The sequence below is a fragment of the Accipiter gentilis genome, chromosome 6 (assembly GCF_929443795.1).
Source record: "Accipiter gentilis chromosome 6, bAccGen1.1, whole genome shotgun sequence".
Taxonomy (NCBI): Eukaryota; Metazoa; Chordata; class Aves; order Accipitriformes; family Accipitridae; genus Astur; species Astur gentilis.
In genome coordinates, this window is record NC_064885.1 from 32937892 (window position 1) to 32959260 (window position 21369).

The window sequence follows — 21369 nt, forward strand, 5'->3', positions numbered from 1 at the left end:
AGCACTTGTCAATGAGTAAGTTACTTTTGCTAGGACCCAGGGCAGAAAGTCTCTCTGAAACTCTCGCCGGGGCTGTCTGGCCCCCACAATGCTGGCATGGGGCAGTGTTTGCTAAGCCTGTCACAGCTGGGGCAAATGTTTTCCAGGTTTAAAATTGACAGCACACAGCAATCTTCCCGAGCTGCCACACCTCCGTTGTGCCTGGGGACCAGCCTGTGGCACATCCCTTCCCTGTGGTGGCTGCTGATCTGCTGGGCTCTGGGGATGGGTGGCTACAAGGATAGGTGGCCACGAGGATGGGCAGGGAGCAGGCACGCTGGCTCAGCCACCTTCATGGCACAAGCGTGCCCCGACACACATGTTGGGAATCATTGATCCAGGGCAGGCACATGGATTTCAGCTCTGCTTTTGCCCCCAATGCTCTTGAGCCTCCTCCGCCCATCCCACAGAGATGGTTTGGTTCTGAATGGCCTCAGAGAGCGGCTGGCCAAGGTGACTCCGGCCGTTTGCACCTTTGAGCTGTTTTTCCCCTCCTGACTTCTTGTGATAAGACATTACCTGTTTAGAGGAGCCTGTTCTGATATGGCACAGGGGAAGTATTTACCCTATGCTGTGGACTGGAGATTCCTGGTTCATCTGAGAGACACACCAACACCATGCAAGCGCCGGGGCTGCACACGGCGGCTGCTGTCACGAGGCTTTCATTCACCGTTGACTGGCAGAGCCGGCTTGTGGGTTATGGGTCTTTCCCCATGGTGGGGCTGTGCAACGCATGCCAGCACCAAAGCCCTGATTATAGTTCCGTACTTATCCCTGCAAACGTTTTGTGCTTTGAGGGGACATGTGTGTGTCACTGCGGAGCGCTGCCAGTGCTGGTGGGGCTGTGACTATGGGCTGTGTTTTGCATGGAGGGGAACGGATGTGGTGTTTGCAGAGGGGCAGCCAAAGGAGACTGCCTTGGGAAGGGACTCGGAGGTGCAGCATGTGGGGTGGGGACTGTGGCTCGGCTGTGCACTTGTGCACAAATTGGGGAACTTGTGAGCAGTGAGGTGCACGTGGCCTTGAGGGGGTAATTGTTTCTCAAAGTGGAATTGTTTCCCAAATGTGGCTATAGCCTGGCCAGGCTGTGCAGCAGCATAGTGCCTCCTATGGCACATGATGCCAGAGAGACCACCCCATCAGTGCCCTGGGGTATGGCATGTTACACCCTGAGGAGCACGTTATACCCTTGGGGGTGCACGATCAGCTGCTCCTCTATCGCGGCCTCGTGTGTGCCCCACTTGGCAGTCACCATAGCCTCTGCTCATCCCTCCCTCGGCTTCCTAGCCCCTCCACAGCGCATGTTTTTTGCCTGAATTTTAATCACCTCCTCCCTGGAAACAAGACCAGCCTCGCAGGAGGGCTGCGCAAGGGCTCCGAGCCTGGTTGCGTGGCAGATCTGGGGGTCCCAGCTCCCCTCGTGTACCCTCTCCGCTGTGCCCACCCGGCAGCAGGCAGGGGCTGTTCACCAGTGGGAGCTGGGGGGGGGCCGGTGCCGGTCCCGGGACGGGGCTGGAGGTGCCGCAGGTCGCCTTGCACGGAGCGGTTGATGCAGGGTGCGAGGGACCGGGGCGCGGGGGCGGGTGGCTGGGTCAGTGGGCGGTGCGGAGTGCCGGTGCCGGGGGCGGTGCGCGGTGCCGGGCAGGGTGCGCGGCGGCGGCGGGGGATGGCGGCGGCGGAGCTGCAGGAGCTGCGGGCGCTGGTGGAGCGGGCGGGCGGGCGGCGGGCCGTGCTGCTGGTGGCCGAGGTGGCGGAGGGAGCCCCGGCGGCGGCCACGCTGGCCGCCTTCGCCCGCGACCTCCTGGGCGACGAGGCGCCGCCGGGGCCGGGGTCGGGGTCGGGGTCGGGGTCCGGGTGCCGGTCCCGGCGGCGGGCGGGCGGCGGGCGGCGAGGGCTGGCGGCGCGGCTGCTGCTGGTGCTGTGCCGCGGCGGAGCGGCGCGGGGCCGCGGGGCCCGGGCCCGCCTGCGGGAGGTGGTGCGGGACGTGCGCGGCCGCCTGCTCCCGGGACCGCCGCCCGCCGTCGTCGGCGTCCTCCTGCCGGGCGGGGACGGGGAGGACGCGGCGGTGCTGGATGCCACGCTGCGGCGGCACTTCCCGGTGCCCGGCACGGTGCAGGCGGCCCGGTACAGCCCCGGTAGCCCCGCCGCCCTGCGCGACTGCCGCACCGCCGCCTGCCGCGCCCTGCGGGCCGCCCTGCAGCACCCCGCAGGTACCGGGGCGGGGGGGGGGGGGGGGGGGGGGGGGCACCGGCCGGGGGGGGCAGCGGGTGGTGGGGCTGCTCCCTCCCTCGTCCGGGGGCCGTGGGCTTTTACAACGGGATTTGCTCCGTTTTCCTGTGAGATCTTCCCCTCCTCGGTGGGATCTACCCCATCCTAATGGGACCTGACCGCTCCTGATGGAGTTTTCCCCCCCCCCCCAGCCAGTGGGATCCGGCTTTTCCCATTGGGCTCTGACCACTTCTGATGGGATCTTTCCCCCCCCCCCCCCCCCCCAGTGGGGTCTGGCTTTCCCAAAGGGGATCTCTTTCATGCTGGTGGGATCGGAGGCTTTTCCCATTGGGATCTGTCTCTTTCTAGTGGGGTTTCCAGTCCCAGCAGTTGGGGAGGGCTAACTTCCAAGGGGACTGGGAAGCACTAGAGCAGCTCATGGATAGCAGAGATGTGGCAGCAGATGGCTGTGACATTGCAGCCGTCTGTGTGACATGGCAGCCATCCATGCTTACGGATGTGTGTTCTTGGGGATGCGGAATTGGGGTGTGGCCCTTGCTGTAGGGTGCGGGTGGGACCTGACCTTCCTGCAGGAGGAAGGTGCTTGTGCTGGCTTTGGATAATGAATAAGAACAGCAGCAAGTGGGTGTTTGGTTTTAAAACCACGCGTCTGTTGGTGGCCAGTTTAAGGAACGTGAGGATGGCAGGATGAAAGCTGGGTGTCAAACAGGCCTTGAGGAACAGCACTCGCCCTGGGGTGAAAGGCGAGTCATGTTTGTGTGCTGACACAGGGTGATGGGCAGCTGGGCAGGCTCTGCTGTCACGGCAGCCACACAAAACAGTCCGGGCTCACTTTAATCTTTGGCACTGCTTGTCTTGCACTGCTTCCCTTTCCTCCTCCCTTCTTTCATTTTTCCCACGTTTCCCTTGCTCCCCAACATTTCCAGGAACTCTGCTCTTCTGCTGTCTTGCTGTCTTTACCCCAGAGGATCCTGGCACTTGCCTGCAACACCACATTGACAGGGTCCTCTGGGGTCCCTGGGACATGGGGATGGTCGGCGGCAGCTCAGGTGCTTCTTTCCATCAGAAAGAATCCTGGATCTGAACATTGAGGAGCTTTGAGATGGCCGGGACCCACTGCAAGGGTGCAGGGCTGTCTCCTGCCAACTCTTTGTACTGAGGCATGCACAATCCCCTTTCTAGCTTCTCTCCTTTTGCATGCTTTTGTCTTCCTCACATTGTTCCTGCTGCAAGAATTTCTGGTGTGCTCCCAGACACCAGTGAGCCCTCCAGTTCTTGTCACAGCAGCCTGGTGGGACAGCAGCTTCAGAGACAGAAAAACATCCCTGCATACGTGACCTTTTTCTACCTCTGCACATTGCTGGCACTTGGCTCAGTACATGTAATTTTGTGGCTAGCTGTGGATTTGTCCTTCATGCAGACATGGAAGCAGCATAGCAGCCAGCAGTGAAGAAAGAGGAGCAGAAGGAGCCAGGGCAGGTGTTGCAGCCTGTTTGTGTATGCTTTATAAGCATGGTGGGTGGGTAGGACTCGGCGTGTTGCTTTAATTCACCTCTGATGCTCTGCCCAGTGCTTTTAGTCATGTAAGTGTCTCAGGACCTGCATGTGTAATGAGGACGCTCATCAGCTGCAGGGTTCAACCTTAGGCAGGGGCAGCTTCTTTCCATTGCCCCTATGAGCCCTGCCTTCCCTACCTTCCAAAATCTCCATGTGGCCAGAGGGATCCCAAGCGTAGATGTGCCTCCAGAGAGCTGGGGACCTAGCAGTGCCAGGCACCAGCTTCGTTGCAGGCTGGTCTCCTTCACCCTATGACTTTCCCCACAAGCAATACACAAGTGGAATATTGTCTTTAACTTAATGTAAGGGATGACTGTGGGAAGAATGGACGTGGGGCTGCAAAGCAGGTTCTAGGGATGCCACTGTAAAGATGTCCTCAGTCAAGGCTGAGCTTGTCTTCTTTCCCCTCTTGACTTTGAAAAAGGCTTGTCCTAAGATGAAAAAAGATGATCTTGCATCTGGATAAGGATGCTGGGAGGTGTATAGAGTGTAAGGCTCTGTGTATGTTTGCTTGTGCTTCAAAGCCTGTTCCTTTTCCACATGCACCGCTGCTCAGCTCTGCCCGTGACAGTTGCTCTGGAGCTGCAGCCCCCCTGTGCTGGGAATGTCCTGGACACTGTCATTTGTGCAGCAGAGCTGGAACAGGAATGGCAGTGAGGTTCCTGCATCTCTTGGGTCTAAGCAGGAATGTGCTGGGCTGCTATCCTGCTGTGCCTCGGTGGTGTCCAGAATCCCTGCGCACTGTGAGGAGGGGATTTTATGGCTGGAGGTTTTGGTTTGTTGACTGGCAGGAAAGACTGCTACTGTGAACCCTTTAGTGTCGCAATGGTTTGATAAGCTGAAGGACGCTGAAGTGGTTTATCATTTGTTATCTAATTAGGAGGTGAAAGGCTGGATGATATTTCAATGGAGATGCTGAACTGCTGCTGTTGGAGACTGTATAAAATATGCTGGTGTAGTTTTACAAGCTGCTCTAGTGTTTTACTATAATGGCTTGAAAGCCTGTAGTAACTTGCTGTGACCCTTGTTGTCCTCTGGAATAAATACTATACACTGATGGAGGCCACATGCTCTCTGCATTTTGCAAGCAGTTACAGCTGTAGTTTTCAGTGTGCTGCAAGTCTGCGTGTCCAGCAGGTCTCCCTGGGAGGGAGGAATTCCTTAATAGAGCAGGGAGCAGTAAATAGGTTGGTGTGGCAGAAGCTGTGTGATAATACAAAAGAAAAACTTCCTTCTGCAGGAATGCCCTAAGCCTGTCAGTCCCCAGCTTTGCCACGTGTACTGGCTGAGCTCCTGCCAGGTTTCTTGCTTGCTCTGGGCTGCTGCACCCAGGATGGTTTTGGCAGTGAGGTGGCAAAGTAGAAACTGACAGCGACGACAAATTTCCAGGGTAGCAGAGAGGTTTCAGCCTGAAATAAGGATTGCCAGGAGCTGCTCTGTGCTTTCCAGGGTGGGCTCTGTGGAGTGGACCCGGTTTTGCTGCAGGGAGTTGCGCTCATGAAGCAGAGATGTTCCTAGTCAGCAGCAGGGAGGTGGGGGAGCAACAGGGCTGACCTGCTGCCAGTCTGAACTCATCTTCTCTGGTTTATCCAGAAGAGGGGAAAGACCAGGAGAGGTGGAGGCTCCCATCCTTCCTGCGGTGTATTTCTTTGAGCCGGAGGAGCCAGAGAAAAGGTCACAAAGCAAAAGCTGCAAACAACATTCATGAAGGTATGCCCAGCTCCCTCCCTTGTGCTCCTGCTGTGACTGTCAAAGGTTTCTCACCAACTCCCTGGTGGTCCTGGTGTCCAGACCCCTTGCTGGTGGCCTCCTCAAGCTATTTCCAGCCCTGCAGCTGACATCTCTTCCCTGGTTGTGGTTTGGCCAGAACCTGAAGACAACCAGTGCACATCTGCCTGCTGTGTTGCCATCTCCCTGCTTTCTGACCTTTTGCTTATCGAAATAAAACCACGCTGGGTCTGGTGCCCAGCTACACCCCTGGGAACACTGCTGTACTCAACCGTGTTTTGCCCGAGTTTCTGGCAGCAGAACTGCTGTCTGTCTAAACAATGAATTGGAAGAATCACCTTGATCTTACGTGATGTTTTCTGCAAACACGGCTGGAAGTAGCGTTCCCAAACCACTTACATTTGGGGTTGGCAGAGAGGAGGGAGAGGGCAGTCAGCATTGGGCTCTCTGATTCTAAAGGAAATTGTTCAGGTAATGAATGGCCTAGCATTCAGCCTTTGCTGTACCGTTAGCACTTCTGCTTGCCTTTCCCAGCAGTGGCCCCATGTAGGAGGCTAAAAGGCACATGGTGTGGAGATCCAGACTGCTCTATGGAGCATTTAGAGGAGGGGAAGCTCATTCATTGTAAAAAGAAATAATAGAATAGAATAGAAAGAATAGAATTTTCAGTTGGAAGGGACCTATCTAGTCCAACTGCCTGACCACTTCAGGGCTGACCAAAAGTTAAAGCATGTTATTAAGGCCACTGTCCAAATGCCTCTTAAACACATAAAATGCTTAAAAAGCTTAAGGGTTAGAGAAAACACCTGAAATGCCCAATTTGTGCAGCTTTGACACCTCTAGGGTCAGAAAATTTAAGTGCCTGATCTTGCTGTCAGTGCCAGGCAGGTGATGCCTTGTGGCCACGCAGCTTGTTCTGAGACTGCCGAGACCACAGGAGGCCAGAGAGCTGGGCCTTGTGCTCCTTTGCTCATAGATCACCCCTGTTTGTTGAAGCAATGTTGAGTTTGTAAAACAAAATGAAAATCAGTTACGGAAAAAATCAGCTGTGCTTAGCTTGAGAGTAAATATCAATTGCTTCGTCCCATGCTTTCTTTTTATCTTAAGTTGCATTTTGCATGAAGAAGGGTTTCCCATTCAGATCTCCCTTGACCTCTCTCTGCTCTTTGCAGATGACCTGCAGGACCCTGAGGAAGAAGTGGCTCTGACCAGCCTGTCCCCCAATGGAAACTACGAAGAAGCTGCTGGAGGCACGGGCACCTAGAGCTGCTGGGCACCCAGCACAGTCCGTGTCCGGGATCTGCCAGATGGATTTGGAGCAGTGGGAGGAGGAGCTGGTGCATGCTCACTCACCCTCTCCTCCGAGCACCCACCGCTCCAGGGAGAAGCTGCTTGGCTTAACTCACCAGGGTCTTTTATAGCTGCCGACAGCCTCTGAGGTCCATGCTAGGGAGCCATCCCCTGCTGCACTCTGTTGCCCAGGGGTGCCTGGAGCTGCTGCTGGACGCTGGGCTTCTGAGAAGCCCTTTGGGGATGTATCCCGCGTCCTGGGCGAGATGACGTTGGGACTTTTGAGCGTGAAATGCAGCCACCTGCTTGAAGAATGAGGAATGCTTTCTAATTCTGAGCAAAGTTCCCTGCTGAGATTGCTGGGGCTGGCCTCACCAGCAAACAGATTGTGCTGCCTTGTGTTCCTGCTTTATTGCTGCTTTGAAGCTCCTGCTCTCTCTCTGATCAAGAAAAAAAAAAAAGACAAATAACACGGTGGCATGGAGACTGCAGAGGGACTAAATATGAGGCCTTGGATCTACCAGCTACTGAAAAGGCTTGAATGTAACTGTGTAATGTGAAGAATGCAGTAACAGCCCACTGTGGGTAGCAAGAATAATGCAAAAGATACTGATGGTAATGACAGCTGGAGCAGAGCGTGGTTTAGGAGCAGCATCCATCCCTCTGGCTTGTCCTGGTGCTCATAGACTGACTGATGGACTGCCTGGGTTGGAGTGGGTGGCAGATGGACGCTAAGGTGTGGCTGATGCTAGACGGGGTTATGGGAGAGGCCCATCTTACCTAGGACATCTCCACAGTCATGTGGTGGCAGGTCTTGGAGGTGGCCTGCAGCACAACAAGAGGTGGCTGCTTCATAAATAACTACAAAAATATAAACATAATCTATTTAAGTAGTTCCAAAGGGCTGCCTGTAGCCTGTGAGGCAACACAATTAATTACAAAGCCTTGGTTTATGAGGAATATTACTATAATGCTAAGAATACCTTTTTTATTCTTACTTTAACGCAACATAAAACAGGTCTTGTTTGGGGCTGGCTGTCCTTCTGGAGTTTCATCCAGCTCAGACCAGAAACTTTGACCCATCATGTCCTGCCTACCTCTTCTCTGGGTTAGCTACTGAATTATGTCATTACGTCCTCCGTGCATGTCTGTCCTCTCTCTGGCTCCTTTTTTCCCAGTGGCAGCTGAAGTGTCTGCAGTCCTGCCAGCTCCAGCCAGCATTCTCCCCCAGCAGTGTGCCTTCAGCATCCCTCTAGCTCTTACCTGGAGCAGGGGATGGTTTTTACCCAGCTCTGCCCATGACCGTGATCATCAACAATTTTCAACAAAACATTTTTCCGTGCCTCAGTTTCCCCACCATTCGGATGGGGACAGCAAAGCCTACCTACCTCACTGAGGTTATGATGGTAACACTGGAGCAGCACTTAGCAGCTCTTGGGTTTAGAGTCAGTCCGTTTAATGATGGTGCTGCTTTGCCCTTTTGGCTGGGAGAGAGTGGCTGAGGGTGTCTGGGGCATGCTGGTGGGATCAAGTGGGAGAGATGGGGAGTGTTTCCAGGTGTGCTCAGCAAGTCTCTGTGTTACCATGCTGCTCGTTTGAATGTGTTGGGATAGTTAGGCTTGGCCTACGTAGGAAAGTTTTGCCTGAAATGCAGCTGTGAGGTGCTGTAGCTGCCCCATAAAGGCGGTGAGAGGGAAGGGGTAGGTGGATGCCAAGTCCATGCGAGCAGCGTTTAGGGAAGTGCATATCACATCTCTTCACAGCAGAAACACTTTCCTGTGTGGGTGTGGGCTGGGGAAAGCAAACCTAGGAGGCAGCTGACACTGTCAGTGTGTGTTGCTCTGCAGAGAGGGCACCAAACCTGCTCTCCTTCCAGCCTGCAGGATTTCTGTAGGTTTTCTTTGCTTATGACCAGGTGGAAAATACAAATGTAACTAGGTGACTTAATAAAGTCACTTGGTGTGGGTGGCTGTATTCATGACTGCAGGCTTCAGCACTTAGTAAGTGCATTCACCTTAGCGAGATGAAGGTATCCTTCTGCTCTGTCCCTGGCATGAGCGCGTAGGTCTGCTGTGCAGTGGATTCCTTCTGCTCATCCTCACAGCAGAGGTTGCTGGGCAGTTATGTACTTTCCTGATAAAGTCCTTGGTTAGGTGAGTCCAGTAGGACTTGACAGTATGATCAGGTGAATCTTTATTTTCTTGCAGTATTTGGCCTTTGCCACCTAGAATTTACCAATGAAGACGCAGCCCAAGAGTACAGATTTGCAGTTAAACCTATCTTAGAGCTACAAATCCAATGGATTTATTTACTGGTAATTTTTAAGTAAATCACGCAAGTTTACCCTTGCAGTGAGACTTTTGTGGAAGTGGATGAACTGCCTGGGGTTTAGGAAGTGTAAGTGGCAATACATTTGACCAAAAGTATTGTTTTCCTTTGAGGAATTAAAGTGACTTGAATTCTTTTCTTTTTTTTTTTCTTCTTTCCCACTAGCTGGGCATGTCAAGGTGCAGCAGATGATAGTTTTACATGTTCAATTAATTTAATAATTTAAGGGCACTGTTACCTTACATGCTTGCTGTAAAGAATAAAGACAATTAATTTCTGAATTGGAATGTGCTTCGGTTTTTGTTTGCCTTAAAGTAGCATTACGCATGGTTTGGCTGATACTTCTCGTAACTTAAATAAAAGGTATATTGGGAGGGAACGGAAGTGACCCCAGTATCCAGAAGATTAGCAGAATTGGTCTGTGTGCAGCTCAGGCAGGCTGCTCACCTGTGGCCAGTGGGGAAGGCTGGAGATCTTCTCAGTTGTCTGAGAAGAGCGGAGCTGAGCCTCTCAGTGTCATGGGTAAGGCTCTGATAGCTTTCATTAATAATGTTCACTAACTGACACCATCAGGTTTCCTCCAGGAATTCAAGCCCTTTTCTCCTATTTAGTAGAAACAGGTAGAAATCAATGCCGCTGATGTCTGGGCGCTTTGATCTCTTGCTGTGCAGCACCATTGCTGTTGAGCTGCATTTTCCTTGGTGCGAATCCACCAGCTTGAATTTCCCATCTGTCCGTACTGGAACCAAAGGAGCCAAAATGACTCTGTGGCCCTCCAGAACCGCGGCACCTTCAGGTACGCCTCTGTGTGGGAGATCTGGACGCTGCCCTGTGCTGCAAAGTGACCGACGGGGAAAATTATTTGGTTAGGGGCTGCCAGGTGCATCTGTACGCCTGCTTCCCTTTTTAAGGGAGAAATGGGGTTTGGGTGAGGCCTTTCCCCGTGGCTACAAGGTATGCGAGAGGAGTCGGGGCCCACAGCGGCGGCCTGCGAGAGGTGCTAAATCCGTGGGGTAAAATCGCGGGCAGCCTGTCCCGGCAGTGTGGGGGGGCGGTGGGCGGTGCAGCCTGGCAGAAGGGGGCAGCCGTTTGTCTGGGCACAGCGCAAACACGGGCATCGACAGGGTCACCCGTGGGGATCCCACGGCCCCGCTGCCCGCCCTCGCCGCCCCCAGGCAGGAGGGCGCAGGCAGGGGAAGGCTGCCTACCCTCCCAGGCCAAGCATGCGGTGGGGGCCCTGCGGGCCCGGTGTGGGGTCTGCGGAGTGTGTGGGGGGAGTCCGTGGGGTCCCGTGGGGGGCCGGAGAGGCCTGTGGGGAGCGCGGGGTGCCTCTGAGGGGGCCGGGGAAGGTGCGAGGCCCCGGGAGGCAGAGCTGTCCCGCTCGCGCCTGGCTGTTTCTCCGCCGCCCCGCGCAGGCGATCGCCACGGGCACCTTTCCCGGGAGCAGCGGGGTTCTGCCGGAAGGGGACCTTCGCGCCACTTCCGGGCCGGGCGGCGGTGGAGCGGCAGCGGCGCGGCGCGGACCCCGGGCGGCGGCGGCACTACCGCACCTGGGCCGGAGCGGGCCGGACCGGACCGGACCCCACCTCCCTCCGCTGGGCCGCCGGGCGGCACCATGATCACCTCGGCCGGTGAGGGAGCGGCGCGGAGTAGCGTTGCCCGCCGGGGTTTCGCTGAGTCAGGGCCGTGACTGGGCACCGCCGTAGGCCGCGGGGGCGCCGGCCGCAGCGCTCCGTGGGGCCGCCCGTCACGGAGGTGTCCCCCGCGACCCGGTCACCCCTGGCCGGTAGTCGCCGTGCGCCTCGGCGGGAGCGGGAGGCCGCCCCGGTGCCCGGCGGCTCGCCACAACCGGCGTTTTAAGCCTGAGCCGCGGGAGGCGAGGAACTGCCCAGTGCCCGCCCGTGTCCCGGGGCGGCCTCCCCCGCTTCCCCCGGGTGCTGCGGCGGCCTGAGCGGGACCGGCTCTCCGGCGGGCTCCGTGGGGACGCGCGGGAGGCAGAGGCGGCTGCCCGCCCGCCTCCCCCCGGCGCCGCGTCCAGCTCCTGCCGGTACTTGAGGAGGGCACTGCGGTGGCTTTGCCGGCCCCCTGGCAGACACTGGGGTGACCTGAAGGTCTTCACCTGCTTAAAGTGAATAGCGCGTAGGAGGTACAAAACAGGCGGGCAGTCGGGGTGTGTAGGAGGTACAGCAGGGAGTGAGAAAGGGGGAAGAGGCAGACTTGAACTTTGGAGGGGGTCAGAAAGGCAAAGGCCTTGCAGAGGAAAAGCCAGCCTAAAGAGTCCAGGCTACCGAAGTGTGTGAGGAATTAGATGTTAAAACACTGTTTCTGGATCTATGGAGAACTTTATAGTGTAAGAAAATATGAGAAGTATTTCTGAAAGTACTCAGGCCAGGAATTAATATGTGAGCAGTTGTGACTTTGAGAGAAACAGTGCGGAGGATAATAGTCCACAAGTAGCTTTCTCTTTCTGAACCCTTTGCTTTATGTTTATGTCTTACTTTAATTGAGGAGGAGTAGGTATTCCTTTCAGAGGAGTTTTAAAAATGTAGAAACAGTATCTTGAATAGGAGTGAGATTGCTTCCTCCTGATAGATCAGGTAAATGCAGGAGCTTATTTAAAAAAGAAAAAAAATCATACATTTGGAGTAGAGTTGCAGAAAACGGCTGGAAGGAGCACTGTGGTGTGGGCTACTGAACCTGCCTTCCTTGCCTAAGGGCCACAACACTGCTCCTTCAGTTGTTGTTACTGGCAGACATATGTCTAACCTGGTTTTAAAAAATCTCTGATAGTGGAGATTCTACAGCCTTGTTAGGCAAAGGGAATAACTGTCTTATGGTCAGAAAACTTTTCTAATCATCAAACCTCAATCTTTGAAGCTCCAAATAAAGCTTGGTCTTACTATTCCTGTTAATGTCTGCCACAAAGATCAAATTATTCTCTTTCTGCTGGCAGCTGCCCTGTACATGTATGCACTGTGTACCCTTCCCAGATTTCTGTAGACTAGCCAGTTACAGACCTCCAGTCAACTTTTGTAAGTGCCAGTTGCTAGACCTCTTTGTTCTTATTGCTCAGTTCTGAACACCCTGGTTTTCTCATGACTCTTAAGACATGCTGCCCAGCACCGGACACTGCAGTCTGGCTCAGGTGTGTCAGTGCCAGGCAGAGGGAAGGATTGCCTCATATATGTACCAAGAAATGCTCTCACTTACACACCTCAGTGTGAAGCTTGGGTTCTCTGTGTCTCACTGCAGCCATATGATATTAATGATCATGTTTCATCTTAATCCATTCTACTACTGAGATTCCTCTCTATATTTGTACATTTTACTTTTGACCTGCACACTCTCCTTTTAGATTTGTCAAGATCTTTTGAAAGCCCAGTTCAGCCCTTCAGTAGGCTTGCTGGCCTTTCCAATTTGATGTCTTATTTAGATTTTAAAAGGTTATCAATCTGTACAACAGGTGAAAGACTGAAAGCAGTGAGTTGTGTTGGACTTAGATCAGATCCTATTCCGCCCCTTTCACTTGCATCCTTGCAGCCTGACAATGAAACCATCTATAACTATTCTTCAGATCGAGCTCACCAAATAACTGTGAACCTCTCAGTTATGTCAGTTAAACAATATTTCTATAGCTGTTTTTGTTCAAATGTTGTTGACAGTGTCAGGAGTCTTGCTAAAGCTGCGAGATAAGACATCTTCTCTTAGCCATGAGGTCGTCTTTATGCCCCTTGAGGAAGTGGGAAGTGACTTGCTCGAAAGCAGTTAGCAAACTAGGGAGGGAACTGACAGTAAATCCCAGATTCTCCGAGTTCCTGCCTAATATGTTTTCCTCTAAGAAGGATCATCTTTTATAAACCGTGTACCTTTTAAGTTATAAATTCTGAACTATTTTATATCATGTTTAATACAAACCTGGATCTGATCTTTGAAGTTTAATACTGAAGATTTTAAACCAGCATTCCAGAGAGCTGCATTTCCTGTTCTGTTGGTTTTGAACTAAATGAGATGTTCACTTTTGAAACAGAGAGAGTCCAAAACTGACTATGATCTTATTTTGCAGCTGGAATTATCTCTCTTCTGGATGAAGAAGAGCCACAGCTTAAGGTAAGCTCTTACATCTGGGAGCAAATAACAGCAAGTGCATTATGTTGAGAGCTTAAAATCAGAAATTAGTGGATCTCAATAATTAGTGGTTGGGGAGCACCAGGTGGGCCCCAAATCATATCTAGCCTGAAAGCTGAAAGGAGGGGCTTAAATAACATAACAGATGGCAAGCTTCCTTGTTTTGAACATGGATCAAACTGGAGCTTCACATGCAAAGATCTCTATTCACCAAAGCTCCCAGCTCTCTGATGATAATGGGGCTTTGCTACTTAAAAGCGTTCCAGAGACTGCATTTTGACTATGTAAAATTCAAAGCTGAAGAACATCTCAAGTTTTTAATATAATTTAAGTGATGTAAAACAAAATCACAGTTACAGTTTTCACTTGGAAAAAAAATTACAGTAGTAGGAGAAGAAAACAGCAACAGAAACTTTACAGTCCACAGAGTATATGAATCCACAGGACAACACCAAACACTCAAAAGTGGTAATGTATTGATGATGCTTGCTAGTTACTTAAACAGTTAACATAGCCCCTTTTAGGAGGGGGAGGTGCATCTTTTAATATTGGTAATCTTGGCAACAGATTTAGGTGGTGATAGAGGTGAATGAGCCCTGCATTTGCTCTGAACTGATTACAGGTGGGCTGATTCTAGTCTGGATATTGTTTATCTGCTAAAGTACTGTGTCCAAATAGAGTTTGCTGGCTTAGACCACAGGTCAATTCTGTGTCCTACACAAAGGTTGCCACAAAGACTTTGAAAACTTTGTATTTTAAGGAATTTCACCTGTCAGTCATTTTTGCCAGTCATTCATCACAGAGAGGCCATGGGAAGGAACTTCAGGATTGTCTTACCTGTTAAGTGAACAGCCCTTTATTTGCAAAGGACTTGCAAAGATTAGTGAATGGTTGCAAAGATCTTTTAAAGTAGAATTTGCAGTTGAAATGGGTCAGTGTTTATGGTATCAGTCTTAGGTGGTACTTTATTTTTACTGGAGAAAGGTAATAAATGCATTTTGTATGTAATGTAACTTTTTTTTTTGTAGGAGTTTGCTCTTCACAAGTTGAATGCTGTTGTCAATGACTTCTGGGCAGAAATCTCTGAGTCAGTGGACAAAATGTAAGAGAAGACACTTATTACTTCAGGGTGTGCAGCTTAAAAAGAACATGAGATATGAAGTGGATGTAGTTCTGGTTGCTTGATGCTGTTTAGTGCAGCATCTAGGTCCATATTTTCCAGAAAGCACTAGTATAAGTGGATGTGGGGTTGGAGCTGTAGTCCCAAAGATGCAAGTTTGATCAAGCTGTCATGTGGCCTTAAAGAGAACTGAGCACACAGAGCTGATGATCTTCTCTCTCTTCTTTGCAGTGAAGTTCTCTATGAAGACGAGGGCTTTCGGAGCCGGCAGTTTGCTGCTCTAGTTGCTTCTAAAGTTTTTTACCACCTGGGAGCTTTTGAGGAATCACTGAACTATGCCCTGGGAGCAGGTGACCTCTTCAATGTCAACGACAACTCGGAATATGTGGAGACGATCATTGGTAAACAACTGTTTTTGCAAAAGAAAAGCTCATGTGCTGTCAAAATTACTGTAGCTTTGAGATTTTAGTTGATATATCTGCTTTTCTCCATGTTCCTCTTCCTCTCCTTGTATTCATTTAAACTGATGCTGCAGCTAATTTTACCCACTTTATTTGTGCTTCTCCTGCTTTGGCATTCTGTAATGGAACTGACTTAGGAGTTCTGGCATTTTTTTTCCTATTCTTAACCTTTATTCTATTGTGAGTTCCTAATAGGAAAGTTGCATTGCTTGTTTATTGTCCTTTCTCTCATTTGTGTGCTAATGTTGTTAGCAATTTCAGCATAACTTTGGAAATAATCGGCTAATAAGTGTAACTGCACACCTGAGGGGTACAATTCTTTTTTTAACCACCCTTAACAGTATAGCAAGTCAGATGTTGAATGCATGTATAATTTGAATATCTTTTTAAAAGTCTTGTCTGCTGGTATCACTTACCTTGTACAGGATATGGTGGACCAGGGCTGGCTTTCAGTCTCACCAGCCAGTGCTTACAGTGGAGCTAGGATGTCTCCTGCTGCTCTTTCCTCATTTAGTTAAAATATCGTGCCACTTTGAAAAAAGATCATGTCCTTGGTTCCATTTTGAAAATATCTACTTTGTTTCAGCACTAAAATCAGAGTTTGTTAGGCGAGAATAAGTATCTTCCACTACTGTCTGTATATGACTACACAAATAGTTCTTGTGCCTCACCTTTGTGTAGTTTCCTATATGCTGTATTTGCTGGTAGAATGTGTGTATGCACATACTGGTCTCTTCATCTGTAAAAACCTGCAAACGTCTAGGAAGTTGACTTTTCACCCCCCACCATGTTTGTTCAATATTTTTTCAGCAAAATGTATCGACCACTACACCAAGCAGTGTGTGGAGAATGCAGAGCTGCCAGAAGGGGAGAAGAAACCTGTTGATGAAAGGCTAGAAGGGATAGTGAACAAAATGTTCCAGCGGTGCTTGGATGACCACAAGTACAAGCAGGCTATTGGCATTGCTCTAGAGACACGCAGACTGGACATCTTTGAGAAAACCATCCTTGAATCGGTATGTGCAAGAGACAGGAGGTGTGTGTAGCTAGTCTCTTCCAGGTACGGATCCACAAGTGAAGTACAAGATCCATGTTGCTATGGAACTTGCCCTGTTTTTTATGAACGAAATAAAACATGAAACTCGGGTATTTGGTTCAACATGCTCATGGAAGGCAGAGTCGCTCAGGGCTATCAAGTATAGAGACAACCCTATCTTTAAGAAATCTCTGAGCTGCAAGTTACTGGGAGAATTGGCTGTGTGCCCCCTTCTTAAGGTATTCCCTGTCAGCTACCAGCAGAGGTAGGATACTGGACTAGGCAGACCTTAGGTCTGGCATAATATAAGAACAGCTCTTTTATTTTGTTGTGCCTGTCATCTGCTTTAATTCACTGTGGGAAGGGATCCTTAGGGCTAGGTAAGTGATTTATTTACGGCAGCCAAAACAAAAAAATCCAGTGGTTGTGTGAGCTGCTCTAATTTTCAGTAAGCGGCTGTGTGTAGTCTTAGCCTGCCCTGACTGCAAGGCAATGCAGTCTGGCTTTAACATCTTTCACTGAGGACTTAAGGTAAGTCATGTTACCTGGTAATGGCAGTAAGAGAAACATGCCTGTAGTCATTTGCAGCAGCTCAGCAGTTGTGTGTAATCTTGTTATGCTGCAGTATCTCAATCATGTGCCCGACACGTGGTTTAAATCCTTTACATTTTACCACTTTACAGCTTTCCCATATTTTTGGATGGATCCCACTTCTGTATATGGGAATGATAATGATAAGGCATCCATCTTGCTTTCTCAGTTCTGTTTGCTGTCCTATGCACTTACTAACTTAATTGCCCATTATAAATCCCTCATTTCAAATTACCTTTCTGAAGTCTAGTAGTCAAATCTGTTTCTTAGTCTCTAGGAAGAAATAGGTGTATTGGGGATCTTTTCTTGGTGCATGGTTTGTTTTGCTGACATTTTATGTTAGTGCAGTGAATTTCACTGCGTTCGAGAATGATTATTCAAACAAGAAAGGTGAAGAAGGGGAAATAGGTATTGAACTTTTAAATTAAGCTTTTGCATGTTTTAGCTGAATTAAATACTGGTCTTGTACCTTTTTAGTAGTATTTTTTCTTTAAAGTGCAACATACCTGCATATAAGCTTTTCTGAAAATGGGAAAGGAAACTGAAGGTTTATATGTGCATGTGTTTTGCTCTGCTTTTTAAAATAGAAAGGAGGTAGCTTCATTTTAATTTCTAAATCCTTGTCAGTCCAAACCCAGACTTGATATCCCTGAATTTTATTTCAGAATGATGTTCCTGGGATGCTAGCTTACAGCTTGAAGCTCTGTATGTCTTTGATGCAGAATAAACAGTTCCGTAACAAAGTCTTGAGAGTTCTAGTCAAAATCTACATGAATCTGGAGAAACCAGACTTCATCAATGTGTGCCAGGTAAGCTTCTCAGAGTGATGTTTAAAGATCAATCAAAAGTTACTCTTTAGATGCATTTGACTTGGCATCTACCTGACCTCTGTTTTTTATTCAGTTAAGCATCTTTTCCTGATTGCATGCTTCAAATAGATATCAAAGTGAGATCAACTTGAAAAAGATGCAAACATTGCACATTTGGTCAATTTATAGAGAAAGAAACACATTCAGAGGCAGTTTGGGGATGTAGACAACTCTGACAGAATATTTCAAGCCTATGTGAGGAGTATCAGATGTTAGGTTCACAGATTGGAATTTTATTTATTCCTCCAAAGAACATTTACAGTGCTTTGTTTTTTGGAAAGCCATTGTCTGAAAGTGTTTCAACAACCAGTTATGAAGTTACTCAAGATGTTCTCAGGCTTTTACCAATCTTGGTATTCCACGTACATGTGACTCAGGAGTGTTACACCTGTTCCATTTTAGCTGAGACATCCCTACTAAATGATTGATACTTCTTTAATGTTCTTTTGAAATTTCTGTTTAGTTTAGTAGGACAACATAGTCACTTTCCAAAGATAAAGGTGCAGAAATAGGAAGGCTTGAATGGTGTGTCTTGAATTCATAATACATGGTCTTGTTTTTAAAGTGATCTATGAAAACACTTCAAAGATTTCTATTATTTCCTATGAGAGAGAGAGATAATTTTTCTTTCTTTGAAGGGGTGTTCTGCAGAAGCGGTAGATGAGGGAATGGTGAAAATGGAGTGTGGCCTCGGGTAGTGTTGCTTTTTCATTCTGAAGTATATAATGTCTTCTCCTGATTTTTTTTTTTCCTGTTCTTTCCCTTCCTCTTGCTCAGTGCCTGATATTCCTGGATGACCCGCAGGCTGTGAGTGATATCTTGGAAAAACTGGTGAAGGAAGATAACCTTCTCATGGCCTACCAAATTTGCTTTGATCTGTACGAAAGTGCTAGCCAGCAGTTCTTGTCTTCTGTGATCCAGAATCTCCGCACGGTTGGCACTCCAATTGCCTCCGTGCCTGGATCCACCAACACAGGAACCGTCCCTGGATCGGAGAAAGACAGGTGGGGAGATTGGCTTGAGAAGAGGCGTAATTGTTCAGATACAACTGATGGAGCCTTCTGTTCTGTGTATGGATGCCCATTACAAGCAGTCAAGTTACTCCCCTTCATTTAAGTCAGGGTAATAGACAAGACATGCTATTTGCTCAGGACAAAATTGTATATTGCCAGAATCCACTGTTGTTTGAAAGAATGCATTTTCCTTTGCAGTTAAGTGTTGTACAGTTACTGTGGCTCAGCTAATGAGCAGTAATTCAGTAAGTCATAGTGTGTGAATTGCTCGGGAACACTCTGATGTTGTGTGGTCTTTGCAGCAACTTGTAAAGCTAAGGAAGGGGAGAGTTCAAGCAAAAAGCTCGTCACAGCTATGTGCAAGTTTGGTTTCACATCAGCTTGTGGTCTGCTACCTGCTTGTGGGAGGAGTGAGCTCAGATGATACTGTAGTGTTATAGACCCTTTTCTATTTGCAGTTAAAAAGAGCTAGTTCAAATCTAGTCTGAGTTTCATGAAAGTCCTGATGTTTAAAACTTGTTCATTGGTCAACATCACTGGGTCTTAGCTGCAGGAAGCTGCTGTTAAGAAAACCAAAGTTGGCACTAACCGTTCCATCATCTTTATTTCTTCTTTTGATGACTTATAGGTAATTGACATAGTTTTGTTTTAAACCTCTGTTTTTTAGGGGATTGGTCAATCCATGCTAAGGCTGCTTCCCAGCTCAGGGGCAGCGTGGAAAAAGTTTGTGCTCCACCTGCTCTTTAATCACCAGAGCTGTCATGTCTGTACACAACCCGATCCCTGCACTGTCTTTGATAGTGTGTGATGGAGAATGCTGCCTAGATCAAGGCTTGTTAAATACAAGGGCTTATGCAGCTTTGAGCGACTGGGTCTAAATGCTTTTGAATCAGTGATACGGGCATAGCAAGCATTCTCCTCTCTTCTTTTCCAGTGAAATAAAAGGAAAGGCACAGAATAATTTGTAAGTCAGCCTGTGAAGCATTAGGACAAGGTGCTAACAACAGCTTAATATGTTTCATTTCCATTTCAACACTCTAGCATCCATCCTAATAGTGATGAGCTCAAGGCTTCTGGGTGAGGATATAATTATCCTTTCTGCCTTGTTTGTTGACCTTGTTTTCTCACCTGTCTCTGCCTGTTCATTCCCTACAAGCATCTCTGTTTTTGTTGTCTCTATAGATGGAATAAGAGGGTGGGGTTTTCTGGGCCTTTGTCTTCAAGTTCCCTGAAAATATAATTGGGGAGGAGTTTGCTTCTCAGCAGTGACCTCCAGATAGTCAGCCCTTGTCCTGTCAAAGTCCTATTTCCAGTCATCATCTCCAAATCCCAGGCTACTCTTCCAGGACAGTATTCAGTCATAATTACAGTGCTTGACTAGTTACGAGTGATCAACTGGGTTGCATTTTTGTTTTATTTCAGTGATGCTATGGAAGCAGAAGAGAAACCAGGAAGCACTTGTGCAGGGAAGTCTGCAGAAATTGTGAGTGCCATTTCCAAAATACGCCTTGCTTAGCTTTTCTTGTGTATTCTCTTTGACTCTCTGGGGTTGCTAAATTGGTTTGGCTAACAAAGAATGGAATTCCACTTCTGTCTTGTTTGGAGACAAGGTGACAGATGATATCTGAGAACCAAATATATGACAGTCTGAAAGTCCAGCAGTTCAGATACTGAAAGTTGGGGGAGAGTGGGAAGTGGGTAGATTTCAGCAGGAATTACTGAGCCCTGAAAAAGGGGATAGAGGGATCTGGCTCATGTTTGCTTTTTGTTGATACTGAAGTAATTAACTCATTCCAGAAGAAAGGGCCTGAAATTTGACTGGTGCTGAGAGCTTTAGCTGATAAATTAGCTCGAGGCATTTTTTTTCTTCTCCTTCTGAAATTTGGCTGTAGTTCTGGCTTGATAGAAGTGGTGCTGTTCTGCAGGAATGGCAGGAGGGGATGCTGCTGTAACATAGTTTCTTTTCCATGAAGGAGGAATATGTTGCCTCTGGCTAGCATGGTGGCTGTATTCCTGGGCCAGCTGGTTAGAATCTTGTTTAGTTCCTTTTCCCACGTATTGGAGAAAGTTGAGTTCACTTCTAACATGCACTTACAATTGCATTTCAGCATGTAGAATACATAATGCAATTCTGATGCTTCTAATGCTGAGAAAAGGAAATGCTACTAGAGAGGAAAGTAAAATCCAAACAAGTTTTGTTTTTTTTTTTCTTTTTCCCCATGGTGCATGTTGCAAACTAGACTTGGGAATCTTTGAGAGATTCTTGCAGATCACTTAAAAATTAATCAAGGGCAAACAGAAGTGTTTTCTTGAAATTGTATTCCACAAGGAAAACAGAAGGGGTCAAGTTTCTTGTCCCATCAAGGAGCCAGTAAACAGTGCTTTTGTGCAGGAAAGGTGTCTTGAATCAGTTTCTGCTGCATTGGCATTGCTGACTGTGCCAAGGGAGGACACATGCATAAAAATAATCTGTGTGGCCAGAAATGTTGTTGAGCTTAATCTTCCACAGTTAAGAATGCTGACTACTAAAGAAATAATTGAGGGGATTAGTTTAAGGACTGAACTACTCATGCTTGCCTGGTCACTGAACAGCTAACAATGTCAGTACGAAGAGGTGCAGTGTACTTTTCACCTTGCTCAGAAGGGACTTCAGTTGAAACTTAATCTGTGGAAACTGTTCTGTCATAAGGAAGAAGGAGGCTTTCTCAAATCACTCTGGAAGATGAATGTATTAGAGATACCTAGTTCTACTAGTCATTGTTCTAAACAAAGCCTGTAGCTCATGAGAATAATGCTGCAGCTCAGCAGGGTCATGCAAAGTGTTGTGGCTTTGCAATCCTCTCCATTAAAACTTCCATGGAAATACAGGTTCACATTTATAAAAGTGGTTGCCTCTTGCTGGAGAGTCATTGTATCTGTAAGGCCAGCCAAACAGCAGCTTGCAGAATATCCAGTGTTACTCATATCCTTTTGCTTTCAATGA

At 48.7% G+C, this 21369-nt stretch overlaps 2 protein-coding genes across 2 annotated transcripts in view; both read left to right on the forward strand.

Moving 5' to 3' along the window:
- Nucleotides 1-1705: 1705 nt before the first annotated feature.
- On the forward strand, nt 1706-9452 carry C6H2orf72 (chromosome 6 C2orf72 homolog). Its single transcript, XM_049803610.1, has 3 exons — nt 1706-2249; nt 5419-5535; nt 6726-9452. The coding sequence occupies exons 1-3, from the start codon at nt 1706-1708 to the stop codon at nt 6815-6817; spliced, it is 753 nt and encodes a 250-aa protein (XP_049659567.1). The 3' UTR covers nt 6818-9452.
- Nucleotides 9453-10664: 1212 nt separating this feature from the next.
- Nucleotides 10665-21369, forward strand: part of PSMD1 (proteasome 26S subunit, non-ATPase 1) — a 74594-nt gene continuing 63889 nt past the window's right edge. Inside the window, exons 1-8 of the mRNA XM_049803585.1 lie at nt 10665-10802; nt 13235-13278; nt 14325-14398; nt 14648-14817; nt 15688-15893; nt 17170-17313; nt 18151-18377; nt 19809-19869. Coding sequence (XP_049659542.1) covers nt 10787-10802; nt 13235-13278; nt 14325-14398; nt 14648-14817; nt 15688-15893; nt 17170-17313; nt 18151-18377; nt 19809-19869 — 942 coding nt within the window. The 5' untranslated portion in view covers nt 10665-10786. The remainder of the gene's footprint in view (nt 10803-13234; nt 13279-14324; nt 14399-14647; nt 14818-15687; nt 15894-17169; nt 17314-18150; nt 18378-19808; nt 19870-21369) is intronic.